This window comes from Triticum urartu, chromosome 3A (genome assembly GCF_056163025.1).
Source record: "Triticum urartu cultivar PI428250 chromosome 3A, HENAU_Tu73, whole genome shotgun sequence".
In the NCBI taxonomy this organism is placed as follows: domain Eukaryota; kingdom Viridiplantae; phylum Streptophyta; class Magnoliopsida; order Poales; family Poaceae; genus Triticum; species Triticum urartu.
Genome location: NC_141875.1, coordinates 148,455,408 through 148,469,673, shown reverse-complemented (window position 1 = coordinate 148,469,673; position 14,266 = coordinate 148,455,408). Strand labels below are relative to the sequence as shown.

General features: G+C 47.8%; 1 protein-coding gene across 1 annotated transcript; it reads right to left on the bottom strand.

The window, feature by feature from the left end:
- Positions 1-4,909: 4,909 nt before the first annotated feature.
- LOC147978986 (uncharacterized) lies at positions 4,910-7,674 on the bottom strand. Its single transcript, XM_087514974.1, has 8 exons — positions 7,510-7,674; positions 7,260-7,427; positions 7,165-7,200; positions 6,952-7,041; positions 6,806-6,870; positions 6,283-6,733; positions 5,648-5,924; positions 4,910-5,553 (listed from the first exon to the last, which is right to left on the bottom strand). The coding sequence occupies exons 1-8, from the start codon at positions 7,672-7,674 to the stop codon at positions 4,910-4,912; spliced, it is 1,896 nt and encodes a 631-aa protein (XP_087371100.1).
- Between the last annotated feature and the right edge of the window lie 6,592 nt (positions 7,675-14,266).

Genomic DNA, 14,266 nt, shown 5'->3' with positions numbered 1-14,266 from the left:
GGAGGTAGCAGCATCAACATCCTCTTTTACGAGACCTTCCGACGCATGGGTTTGACAGACAAAAATCTTAAGACATCCAACACCATTTTCCATGGGGTGGTGCCTGGTAAATCGGCGTACCCAGTCGGTAAGATTGAGCTGGAGGTGGCCTTTGGAGATGAGTATGATTCTAGGGCTGAAAAGTTAACTTTTGAGGTGGTCAAAATTAAAAGTCCGTATCATGCTCTGTTTGGGCGACCGGCTTATGCCAGGTTGATGGCTGGCCGTGTTATGTTTATTTGCAGCTTAAGATGCCGGGCCACAAGGGCACCATCACTGTGCATGGGAGCCGAAAGATTGCCCTGGAATGCGAAGAAGGTGGTGCAGCAGAGGAGCTGAAGTTTTATCCAAGATAATGTTGACCCGGCGGATATGACCTCCCTGAAGAAGCCGACCATAGAGCATGACCCGGCGATGAAGTTTAAGTCGGCTGCTGAAACCAAGCTTGTTGATTTTACTCCGGGCGATTCGTCTAAGCAGTTCAGTATCAGTGCCAATTTGGATCCTAAATAGGAAAGCGCTCTCATCGAGTTCATCCGTGAGAACCAGGACATCTTTGCATGGAAACCTTCTAACATGTCGGGTGTACCGAGAGAACTTGCTGAGCACACTCTGAATATTGATCGAAAGCATAAGCCGGTCAGGCAATTTCTTCGATGGTTCAACGAAGAAAGACGGAAAGCTATTGGTGAGGAGGTGGCCCGGCTCTTAGCAGCCGGGTTCATTGTTGAAGTTTTTCACCCGGAGTGGTTGGCTAACCCAGTGCTTGTGCTAAAAAAGAACGGCACCTGGCGGATGTGTGTGGATTACACGGACTTAAATAAAGCTTGTCCGGCTGATCCTTTTGCTCTCCCCCATATTGACCAAATCATTGATGCTACGGCGGGTTGCGAGCGTTTGAGTTTTTTGGATGCTTACTCTGGTTATCATCAGATCAAGATGGCAGTAAAGGACCAGGAGAAGACGACTTTCATCACTCCGTTTGGAGCCTTCTGCTATGTATCTATGTCGTTTGGGCTCAAGTGTGCCCAGGCGACTTACGAGCGGTGTGTACAGAACTGTCTCCACGATCAGATTGGGCGAAATGTTCACGCTTACGTGGATGATATAGTGGTGAAGTCCAGAGAGAAGGAAACCTTGATATCTGATCTGAAGGAAACCTTTGATAATCTCCGGGTTTATAAAATGATGCTTAACCTGGCCAAATGTGTGTTTGGTGTGCCTGCAGGCAAGCTTTTGGGTTTTCTGGTCTCCAACAGGGGCATTGAAGCTAATCCAGAGAAGATCCAGGCAATTACCTCTTTGGCTAAACCGGCGTGCATCAATGATGTTCAGCGACTGGCTGGTCGTGTTGCTGCTTTGAGCCGTTTCATCAGCCGGTTAGGTGAGAAGGCCTTGCCATTGTATCAGATGATGAAGAAAACAGACACTTTTGTCTAGAGTGATGCTGCTAATGCTGCCTTTGAAGATTTAAAGAAACAGTTATCTGAGCCGCCAGTCCTTGCGACTCCCACTGATAGAGAGCCACTCCTGTTATATGTGGCTGCTAACTCACGTGCTGTCAGTGTTGCAATCGTGGTGGAGCGCAAGGAGGCTGGCAAGGAGCATCCGGTTCAACGGCCGGTTTATTACATCAGTGAGGTGCTCATTGAGTCTAAGCAAAGGTATCCACATTGGTAGAAGCTTGTTTATGGGGTGTTCATGGCAAGTCGGAAGCTAAAGCAATACTTCCAAGGTCACCCTATTACCGTGGTAAGTTCTGCCCCCTTGGGAGACATCATCCAGAATAGAGAGGCCACAGGACGAGTCGCCAAATGGGCCATTGAGCTTGGGCCTCATGGTTTGAAGTACATGCCATGGACTGCTATTAAATCTCAAGCCCTGGTGGACTTTATCAATGATTGGACAGAGCTGCAGACACCTGAGGAGAAGTCGGATAACACGTATTGGACTATTCACTTTGATGGGTCCAGGCAGTTGGAAGGCTCGGGGGCTGGGGTCGTATTAACCTCCCCCCGAGGTGACAAATTTTGTTATGTGCTCCGGCTTATGTTTCCTTGTACTAACAATGCAGCTGAGTATGAGGCCTTACTCCATGGTCTCCGGATGGCCAAAGAGATGAATTTGAGCTGGGTAAGGTGCTTGGGTGACTCAGATCTCGTGGCTCAACAGGTGTCAGGCAAGTAGGACTCCAAGGATCCCCTTATGGCGGCTTATCATCGGGAAGTTGATGTTGTGGCTGGGCACTTCAAGGGTTATCAAGTGGAGCACATTGATCGAAGGAAGAATGAGGCGGCGGATGCTTTAAGCCGGCTGGGATCTCATCGTAAGCCGGTGCCACCTAACACCTTTCTCGATGTTTTGCATAATCCTTCTGTCAAGTTACCCACAGAGGAAGACCTAGCGGTGCCAGACCCAGAGGCGCAGCTGGTAGCGGCTCTTCACGTCATCCCGAATTGGACAGTGCCATATTTGGCTTACATGACCCGAGGGGAGTTGCCTGAGGATGAGACCTTGGCGAGACAAATCATCCGGCGGTCCAAATTCATGACAATTGTTCATGGTGAGTTACATCATCGTAGCGTCACTAGGGAGTTTCAGCGTTGTGTGTCACCTGCAGAGGGTCAGGAGATACTTCGTGAGATCCATGAAGGGGATTGCGATCATCATGCCGGTTCAAAATCTCTTGTGGCCAAAGCCTTCCGTCATGGGTTTTATTGGCTGACGGCTCATGCTGATGCGGATGATCTGGTCAGTAAATGTGATGGATGTCAGAAATTCTCCCGACGAGCTCATGTGCCGGCTCAAGAATTGAGGATGATTCCAATTACTTAGCCGTTTGCAGTCTGGGGGCTTGATATGGTCGGGCCTTTCAAAAGGTCTAAGGATAAAAAGACACACCTCCTGGTGGCAGTGGATAAATTTACAAAGTGGGTTGAGGCAGAGCCGGTTAGTAAGTGTGATGCAGCCACGGCGGTTCAGTTCATGAAAAAGGTGATCTTTCGTTTTGGCTTTCCACACAGCATCATAACTGATAATGGCACTAATCTCTCCAAAGGTGCCATGGAAGAGTTCTGTCAACAAGAACATATCCGGCTTGATGTTTCGGCAGTGGCCCATCCTCAATCCAATGGTGAAGCAAAAAGAGCTAATCGGGAGATCTTGAAAGGTATAAAGCCTCGGCTCTTGGTCCCCTTACAGCGGACGCCGGGTTGTTGGGTGGAGGAGTTACCCTCTGTGCTTTGGAGTATCAATACTACACCTAACAGATCTACGGGTTATACACCTTTCTTCATGGTGTACGGAGCAAAGGCGGTCCTGCCAAGTGACATCCGTCATGACTCGCCTCGCGTGGCGGCTTACGTTGAGGCTGACAATGAACAAGCTCGTCAAGATGCACTTGATTTGTTGGATGAAGAGCGAGACTTGGCAATAGCCCACTCGGCGATTTACCAGCAAGACCTACACCGCTACCATAGCCGCCGGGTTAGATCCAGAACCTTTCAGGAAGGCGACTTAGTGCTCCGGCTCATCCAGGATCAGTCTGATATGCACAAGCTACCCCCCCCCCCCTGGGAAGGACCCTTTGTGGTCAGCAAGAACCTGAACAATGGGTCATATTACCTCATCGACGTTCGAGAACACAAGGACTCACGTAAGTCAGAGGAGGAGACCCGCCGGCCGTGGACTATTGCTCATCTTTGGCCTTACTATACTTGAGCCACTGGCTCTCAGGATGTATATATTTTGACAATGTACATATTATGAAAAGCAATAAAGCAGGACCTCCGTCCTTTTCATCTTCAAAAGTGTACATGCTTTCTTTATCATGTTGTTGTGGAAACAACCAACAGGGAGCGGAACATATCTGAATCCGGCTTTCCCTTTGGTCCGGCTTATGATCATATCTGAATCTAGCCATGATCACTTGGGGGCTTCCTATTCAAACATAGGTCGTATTCGAACCAAAGAGAATATAGCTGTTGATACCCAGTTGATCGGCATGCTGCCAAACCCACTTGGGGCTTCTTAATCATATCTGAATCATAGCTTAACCCCTTTGGGTCTGACGTGGATCGTATTCGAATCAACGTCATTAAACAACTCTTATGGTCACTTGGGGGCTTCCTGTTCAAACATAGGTCGTATTCGAACCAAAGAGAACATAGCTGTCGATACCCACTTGATCGGCATCGCCAAAGCCACTGGGGGCTATATGATCGTATCCGAATCTTAGCTCAACCCCTTTGGAACGGTTCACTGATCGTATTCGAATCAGAAGCCTTTGAATTTTGTTTATTATTCATCATACTTTGTAAGTGTAAATTGTTTGACTATCTTGAGATCCTCTTGAAAGTATTATGGGGTGGTTCTTGTTTCCACCGGTTTAATATTGATCACATTAGGTTGTTAAGTGCCTGGCGAACATCATATGTGCCAGGAGTTACAACTTACCCTCATGGTTTGGGTCACATAAGCCGGCGGTATCACCACAAGGATCATAGGTATGCTGTTATGATTATGTCTAACAGGTCTAATCGTAAGCAGGCCTTTATATGATTTTTTGGTTCACATTCCGGGTTATCAGTACCTTATGTGACCCCCGATGCGATAAATCGCCAAGGGAATTGTGTTTGTTTTATATGCAGTGCAATGCAAGCAAGTTTCTGTTTAACATAAGGGAAATAGAAGTTCAATATAAACCGGAAGTATATAAAGATGGCGGCTTAAGAAAGTGTTGAGCGCCATAAACATGCGCGATGGCATGGCAAAAATCAAGAGTTTTTCTACCCTATTACAAGACTCCCCAAGTCTGAATAATGAAGCATTGTTTTTTCCACAAAGACACAAACATATGACGCCGGGCGGTTCATTCCTTTGGTTGGCTTGAAGATTCCAGGTTATCCTTCTCCGCTCCTCCATCGGCTGCCCTGTCCTGGAAGGTTGACGATGCCCAGTCAATGCCATTCAAAGCTTCAAACTTAGCTTCATCATCTATTAAACCGGCTGGGTCGACTTCAGGGGCAAAGGTATGCTTACGGATTGGAGGGATCAGGCAGACTTCATCATAGAGAGGCGTTGGAATTCTCCGATTTTCGTTTTCATAACCCGGCTGATACTTGGTAAGATTAGTATCGTTCCCAATAATAGTAGCCACAGGGCATATATCCTTGACACAGGCGGTGAATTCCTTTTCGTCAAACAAGGTCCCATCCTCCTTCAAACTCGGGCATCCAAGAGTGATGTCGGCCGGGTCTAGTTCTGGCATCCATGCTTTCGCCCGGCTCAATGTGGCTATGGCCCCGGCTCTTGCGGACGCCCGCCTTAGTTCTTGGACCCGCTGAGGTAACACAGCAAGCCGCTTCAGCATGTCCTGCAGGAGATGGGGGACGTCATTTGACAAGGCCACAACGGCCAAGGCACGTTGTGACCCGGTGTAGAGTTGCTCCACCAAAGTATAAACCACCTTTAGCTTGATCAACATGTTTTGCTTAAGGTTTGCGCTCCTGGGGCCTGCGTTCATAAACATAAGGTAAGCCGGAGGTAACAATTAAAATAGTCATTAAAAGAAGGTTTGCAGTATTTAATGTTTGCATAAGTAACTTACCAAAGATTGCTGAGACCATTTGAGATATTTGGCGTTTTAAGCCAGACAGCTCGGTTGTTGCTTCTGCAAGCGACGCCTCTGCTGTCTTGGCCCGGGTCACCAGGGAAGCCTTTTCATTAGCCCGGGTTTTCTTGTCCGCTTCAAAGTTTTTCTTCAATTTCTCTTGTTCAGAGACGCTGACCTCAAACTTGGAGTTGGCCTTTTGGATTTCAATCTCTTGAGCTGCCAGGCGGTTCTTTAGATCTGCAATCTCCGACTCAAATTGACTTATGGTGGCCTGTATCAATGCTGGGTTATAGTCAGAATTATTTTAAGATAACATTGAAGTCCCAAGCATTTTGCAAGCAAAGATACTTGACACTTGGGGGCTAATGTATGCTGAAGAATTTTAAACTTACTAGAGCGGTTCATGGAAATTAAGTCCCAAGCACTTTGCAAGCAAAGATACTTGGCACTTGGGGGCTAATGCGTATTGCAAGTTCAACGTGTTATGATACTCCGGTTTAAATGTCCTTTTCCTAAGCCGGACAAGCAGTACTAAACAGTTTTTAAGTCTACAGCATATTTACTTAGAAGCAATAGACTTGGGGGCTGGTACAGTAAGTATGGTTAAGGAAAAGTAGCATAAGTCATACCTCAGATTTTTGCTGTATCTGCTTCACCATGTCAATTTCCAGGTCACGGCTCCTGTGTACTTGGTTTATGTAACCAGAGACAATTTCTCCAATGCTCAGATGACTGTAATCAGCAATGTCTAGCTTGGCCTTTCGGCGCTCCAAAAGCTCCTCCTTGGCAGAGCACTTGGCAAGAACAGTGGGCTGCCCCGGCTCAACAAATTGAGTTTTGAGAATCTGAACTTCCGGATCAATTGTCTTGGCCGGGCTAGGAGCTTCCGGGTTATCAGAACCGTCGAGAGTTTCTTCATCGGGCGGATCAGAAATTGGTGCCGGAATGTCGTAAGTCCGTTCCGGCGGTGGCTGATGGGTGGACATATCAGGGGCAGCCGTGCCAAGCTCTGTTTCAGTCACGACAGGGTCTTGGGCCGGCTTATTTTTCTTCACTTTCTTCCTGGGCTTCACTTGTACTCTGTGGACAAATCAGAGGAATTAATACAAGAGGATGAGTAAAATAAGCTTAAGGTAAGCGAGTTGTCATTACCCTGGTGCGGTCTTGAAAGCCGGCATATTTGATTGCATAGACTCGCCAGATGAGGGTGAAGTATCCTGATAGTTGGAGTCAGATGAATTGAGAGGTTGATGGATGAAACCCGCCAAAGGTAAAAGATAACGTAAGTCAGAGATAACCTCAGGCTTGCGCTTCCTGGTCACATCAGGTAAGCCGGAGGAGAGTTCCGCATCTTTGCTTGTCCGGGTCTGCCTCCGGCTCTCATAAATCTATCGCTTCAAAAGAAATTGAGGATCTTGGTAAGCTAAAGGATGTGAAATTCTTACTTTCTGGGTCACCCTTCAGATTTTCTGCCGCGGCAAGGGCTCGGAGTCGGAAGAGATTATAGTTACCTCTTCCTCAACGGCTTGGCTGTTTCCCGTGTCCTCCTGAAAGGAATTAATGTCAGTAAGATGATAATAAAGGAGTCAGGGGAGTTAAGAGTTACCTCTTCTTCATCATCATCGGTATCATCCAGTTTCAACATATCTGAAGTGCTTGGCTTCTTCTTCCTTGAAGTTCCTGTCTTGGCGGCTTTCCTTTCAGCTCTCTTGGCTGCTCTGGCTTGTTTGGCAGCCTCATGGTCATACTTGACCTTCCAAAAGTTGTCATTTGCCTGTGAATAATGATAAAGGAATATGAGTACAAAGTAGAGTATAATACACTGAGGGTATCAATTGTTGGGATGGATGACTTACTACAGGAGCCGGGTTCTTCTTGCAGAAAGGAAGTAAGCCAAAGGCATTACTAACCACCGTGCCCTCTTTCAACAAAGACTGGGTCATAACTTCAACCATGTCATCTGGTAAGTCGTCAGGGCTATGGCGCAGCGGGTCATCCTTCTCGCCAGAGTAAGTGCACATTAAGCCGGGGCGGCGGCTTAACGGAATCACTCGCCATGAAATCTAGAATCGGACCAGATCGATGCCATCTAAGCCGTTCCCCAAGAGAACTTTGATTTTCTTAATAGTGGGAGTGAGTGGCAGACATTCAATAGTAGTTAGCTTGTCTGGCAGTGGATGATTGGATTCAAGGCGCAGAGCACGAAAGCCGGGCAGTGGGTTCTCATCAGCCGGAGAAGTGTCCTGGCAGTAGAACCATGTCTGATTCCAATCCTTTGGGTGGCTTGGCAGTTCATCATAAGGGAAAAGGCAATCTCTCCGCCGCTGAATTGAGATGCCGCCAAGTTCCAGACTGGGCCCGTTGGCACGTTCGTTCTGCCGGTTTAAGTAAAACAATTCTTTGAACAAAAGCAAGCTGGGCTCTTCTCCAAGGTACACCTCACAGAAGACTTGGAAGTTGCAAATATTTGACACGGAATTGGGCCCGATGTCTTGAGGTCTTAGGTCAAAGAATTGCAAAACGTCCCTGAAGAATTTTGAACTGGGTGGAGCAAATCCCCGGCTCATATGATTAGTGAAAACGATCACCTCCCCCTATTTGGGTTGAGGTTTCTCCTTGGACGGATCAAGAGCACGATAAGACATGACTTCCTTCTTGGGCAGATGGCCAGATTTCACAAACTCAGACAGTGTGCTTTCCATCACAGTGGACTTGACCCAGTTACGGGTCACAGGAGCCTTGGGAGCCTTAGGTGCCATTACGCAAGTAGAAGCCTATGATAAAATAATAATTTCCGGTTCAACTTTAACCCGGAAGAAAACATCTTTAAGTCTATTCATGGTGACGGCTTAAGATGGGGCCTAATGACATATGGCTAATTGTGCGGTGCGGCACAATGAGTTGATATTTAAGCCGCCCCGGGTGTCAGAGGCAATTAAATTATTTTAAATTGCCGGAAGCAAGCAAGGCTGGTAATCAATTAAGTTATCTTAAACCAGCTACATAGACTACCGTGGTTAAACAGATCTAACAGGTGCAGTTTTTTGGCTAAGTATGGAACAAACAGGTTTCACAAGTTGCGGCTATTCTTTTGGATCAAATGGTCGCTCTAAAAAGAAAATTTCAAGCCCTAGAACTAGCACAGATAAAGTTCATCGGCTCGAGTGAAGCCTCTGTTCAACGGAAAGGGATCTATTTGCATTTGGAAACGGGTGCGAAACAGCCACCACAGTAGTTCTACACTGTCTGAAGATCAAAAGGGGGCATTGGAGGGGAAAAATATCAAGAGTTTGGCTCAGGCAATGATGAACACTGATGAACTCGAAGAAACTGTAATGCAGATCTAAGACAGGAAAGGAAAGGGACTTACAAATGTAGGGCTGCGGCGGAGGTTCGTCGCGTTTTCTCTGGTCAGATTCAGGTCGATCCAGCGGCCTGAGTTGGGGAAGATGAGGAGCTCGGCGGCGGCGGTGGCGGAGCTCGAGCGGAGGAAGATGACCGAGTGGGGAGAATGAAGAAGACCTGGGTCATGCCTGTTTATAAGGAAGGGCCGACTGAAACGGCACGAGAAACAAGGAGACCGAACATCATTATCCAGCGACCTCGACGCCTCGGTTTTCGGAATGGTCAGTAAAAGCAAAGATCCATTGGAAGATATTACGGAATAAAATAAGAATTTAATTCAAGATGACATCACGACAGGTTAACACGGATCCAGAAGATGACATCACGGCAGGTTAAAACCTTTGCGCAAACGGAAGACTGGAGGTTTTTTCACTTAAGGTATTTTGAGATTGACATGAACCGGTTCAAATCAATCTGGGGCCTAATGTTGGGGATATAACTATTTGTGTAAGCCGCCCGTAAGGGGCCGGGTTACGCAAAGAAGGACTCATCAGACGAAGCCCAAGATAAGCATGAAGATGGCGGTTCAATAAAGGGGTCAAAGCCCACAGGCGGCTTAAGGCCCGTAGTGGTAAACGGCCATAATGGCATGACTTGTATCATAAGGTAGAGTTAACTAGTCACCGAGACAGACACTGTATATGAGCCGGCCGGGACTCTACGGGCTGCAGGACGTCAACCTGTGTATATAAGGGGACGACCTGCTGGCGGCTTAGGTCAGGAAACAACTCGTCGAGAGCCAGGCATAGCGTATCTCGCTCCGTGGTCACCGAAACCTCAGCAATACCAACCCAACTAGACGTAGGCCTTACCTTAACCCTAAGGGGCCAAACTAGTATAACTCTCTCGTGTCCTTTGTCCCGATTAACCCCTTTAAGCTTCCTAGTTGCGATGGCTCCACGACTAAGTCCTTGCAAGAGGACATCTGTCGTGACAATTCCACGACAGTAGTGATTGTAACAATAGCAATAGGAAAGTAAATAAGCGTAAACCAGTATATGGAAAGCTTGTAGGCATCGGATCGGTGATGGATAATTATGCCGGATGTGGTTCATCATGTAACAGTCATAACATAGGGTGACACAGAACTAGCTCCAATTCATCAATGTAATGTAGGCATGTATTCCGAATATAGTCATACGTGCTTATGGAAAAGAACTTGCATGACATCTTTTGTCCTACCCTCCCGTGGCAGCGGGGTCCTAATGGAAACTAAGGGATATTAAGGCCTCCTTTTAATAAAGAGCCGGAACAAAGCATTAGCACTTAGTGAATACATGAACTCCTCAAACTATGGTCATCACCGGGAGTGGTCCCGATTATTGTCACTTCGGGGTTGCCGGATCATAACACATAGTGGGTGACTATAGACTTGCAAGATAGGATCAAGAACACACATATATTCATGAAAACATAATAGGTTCAGATCTGAAATCATGGCACTCGGGCCCTAGTGACAAGCATTAAGCATAGCAAAGTCATAGCAACATCAATCTCAGAACATAGTGGATACTAGGGATCAAACCCTAACAAAACTAACTCGATTACATGATAGATCTCATCCAACCCATCACCGTCCAGCAAGCCTACGATGGAATTACTCACGCACGGCGGTGAGCATCATGAAATTGGTGATGGAGGATGGTTGATGATGACGACGATGGCGAATCCCCCTCCCCGGAGCCCCGAACGGACTCCAGATCAGCCCTCCCGAGAGGTTTTAGGGCTTGGTGGTGGCTTCATATCGTAAAACGCGATGATTTCTTCTCCTCTATTTTTTTTCTCCCCGAAAGCAAATATATAGAGTCGGAGTTGGCGTCGGAGGAGCCTCAGGGGGCCCATGAGGTAGGGGTAGGGATGGCAATGGGTCGGGTTTGGGGAGGGTGGAGCTGGTCCAAATCCAACCCATGACCCATCTTCCTACCCTCTGCCCATCCACCAAATTATCCATGGGCACAACTTGTGCCCATGCCCAAACCCACTGGATACCCACATACCCATGGAGCTCCATGGGCATAGAAAAGTCAGCATGAAGCCTTCCCAAAGATCAAATTAACTCATCATCATTCACTCACAAATGTCAACATAAGCTACATGCATAAGTAGGCAACAAGTAATACGATGAGTCCTTAAGTGTGACATACCAGAGGTTGATTCTGCAGCATATAGCTCATGGCACAAGTTGCATATTTCCTGTCATTTCCCATTGATTCGCTCTTTCTACTATCACTGGCATATGACCCCACATGTCATACAGGTATCCATTGGATATCCATGGAGCACAAACTATAACCATGCCCAACCCGGCTGTTCGTGGGTATCCATATCCACGGACCCATGGGCGAAAATGTGCTTCATACCCTTGCCCAACCGGGTCGGGTATCCACGGGTATCCAGATCCATGGATAAAATTGCCATCCCTAGGTAGGGGGGCGCGCCCCCCACCCTCGTGGACAGGTGGTGGGCCCCCTGGCCTTCATCTTTTGCAATGATTTTTTATTATTTCCGAAAAGATGTTCCATGAAGTTTCAGGTCATTCTGAGAACTTTTGTTTCTGCACATAAATAACACTATGGCAATTCTGCTGAAAACAACGTCAGTCCGGGTTAGTTCCATTCAAATCATGCAAGTTAGAGTCCAAAACAAGGGCAAAAGTGTTTGGAAAAGTAGATACGACGGAGACGTATCAACTCCCCCAAGCTTAAACCTTTGCTTGTCCTCAAGCAATTTAGTTGACAAACTGAAAGTGATAAAGAAAAACTTTTACAAACTCTATTTGCTCTTGTTGTTGTAAATATGTAAAGCCATCATTCAAGTTTTCAGCAAAGATCATGACTAACCATATTTGCAATAATTTTCAGGTCTCATGTTTACTCATATCAATAGCATTATCAACTAGCGAGCGATAATAATAAATCTCGGATGACAACACTTTCTCAAAACAATCATAATATGATATAACAAGATGGTATCTCGCTAGCCCTTTCTAAGACCACAAAACATAAATGCAGAGCACCTTTAAAGATCAAGGACTGACTAGACATTGTAATTCATGGTAATAGAGATCCAATCATAGTCATACCCAATATAGATTAACAGTAATGAATGCAAATGACAGCTCTGCTCTCCAGCTAGTGCTTTTAATAAGAGAGTGATGTAACGCCCCGAGACCGATGTGCCAGGTGTCCTCCAGTTATTCGCTGTTGTTGCCTTGTCATTGCTTGCGTGTCATGCTTTGCATATCATTTCATCTTGTGCATTTCATTTCCATACATGTTCGTCTCATGCATCCGAGCATTTTCCCCGTTGTCCGTTTTGCAATCCGGCGCTCCTATGTCACCCGTTGTCCCTTTCTACCTCTTTTCGTGTGCGGGTGTTAAACGTTTTCGGATTGTACCAAGACTTGCCAAGCGGCCTTGGATTACTACCGGTAGACCGCCTGTCAAGTTTCGTGCCATTTGGACTTCGTTTGATACTCCAACGGTTAACCGAGGGACCAAAAAGGCCTCGTGTGTGTTGCAGCCCAAAACCCTTTCAAAGTGGCCCAAAACCCACCTAAACCTCCTCCATCATCTCGGTCATTCGATCACGAACGCGTGGCCGAAAACCGCACCTCATTTGGACTCTCCTAGCTCCCTCTACCTATTTAAACAACTCCCCCTTCGAAATTCGCGGACGAAACCCAACCCTAACCTTCCCCACCGCCGCCGGACATTTCGTCCCGCGCCGCCGGACACGTCTGCCGCGTCGCCTCCAGCCAACCCGCGCGCGCCACGTCACCTCGTTGGGTCTTCTCTCTCTCCTCCCTCCGCCGTGGCCCGCCCGGCCCGCGGGAGGCCCTCCCAGGCCCAGATCTGCGCCGCCCGCGCCCTTCTCTCCTTCGCCGCGCTGGCACCCGCCGCCCTTCATCAGAACCTCGCCGCCAGTCAGCTCCGCCGGCAGGCCCCGCGTCGAAGCCGCCCGTCACCGCCCGGATCGCCAGCGCCATCGCCCGGACGCGCCCGCGCCTCAAGCTCCCTCGTCCACCACCGTGCCGGACCTCGCCGGAGGCCGCGCACATCGCCGGAGCACCCTTTGCCTGTGATGCCGTCCTCTTCTCCGGGGATCACCGGAGCGCGCCGCCCCGTGACTTGGCGTCCCCGTCCGGCCCAGTTGCCGCCAGATCCGGACATCCCACACCGGGATCCGCACTTTCCTGCTCGCGGCCGGCCCTCCCCTCGCCGGAGCACATCCCCGCCGGACCCGCGCCGCCGTCCACGGCTTTGCCGGAGTCGCCGCTCCCTGCGCCGGATCGGGAGGAGCCCGATCTGGAGGAGGAGCTTCGTTGACTCCCGCATGGGCCACCGCAGCCCACCGCCAGCCCATCTTCTCCAGGCCCAGCTCCACTTCATCCGGCCTGATGTTTTTTTCTAGAGATGGTATATTTCTTCAAGTATCCTATTTTTTGGGGCATTTTAATCGCATTGTAACTCCCTCATCGTAGCTCCGTTTTGCGCGTGTAGCATATCCAAATGTTCGTCTCGACGAGTGCATCATTTCATCTCATTCCATCATTTTCATTTGAGCTCATCTTGATGCCTGAAATGCTGTTGGAAGAGGGCTATGTGGTGAATTGTCAGATCTGTTTCAGCAAATGGCATTTCATTTTTGCCATGGTTAATGTGTGCATGATATGATCCCGAGCTCTACATGTGTTTTGTTATACGCCATGCCATCTTTACAGAGGTGCTTGCCATGTATTTTTTTGATATTTGTGGTGACTAGAACAAGCTTGCAAAGTATCGTAATTGGTAATGCTAATTTCAGGGACTTAGAATTTCACTAAGTCCTTGTCCTGTTTCTGTCGGTATGCCATATGTTCATGTTGTTTCCTAGTGATCCGTTCCTCTTTTGAGGATGATCAGTAAGGATGTTTTGTTAACATTGTGGTGCTCTATCCATCCATGTCTTTGTTTGCATTTATGGAGCACACTAGCTTGAGCCAATCGAGCTCTACTTTTGCTGTTTCGTGAATCCTGGCAGATTGTTGACATGATTAGCGATTTTGCCGAGGATGTTGCTATTGATCCGTGCATGCTATGTTGTTGTTCTTGCCATGTCTAGCTCCTATGCCATGTCTTCTTGATGGGTGTATGCTTAGTTTGTCATGCCATGCTCTGTAGTGAGTGCATCGAGCTCGTGAACATGCCTACTCGTTAACTGATTTGC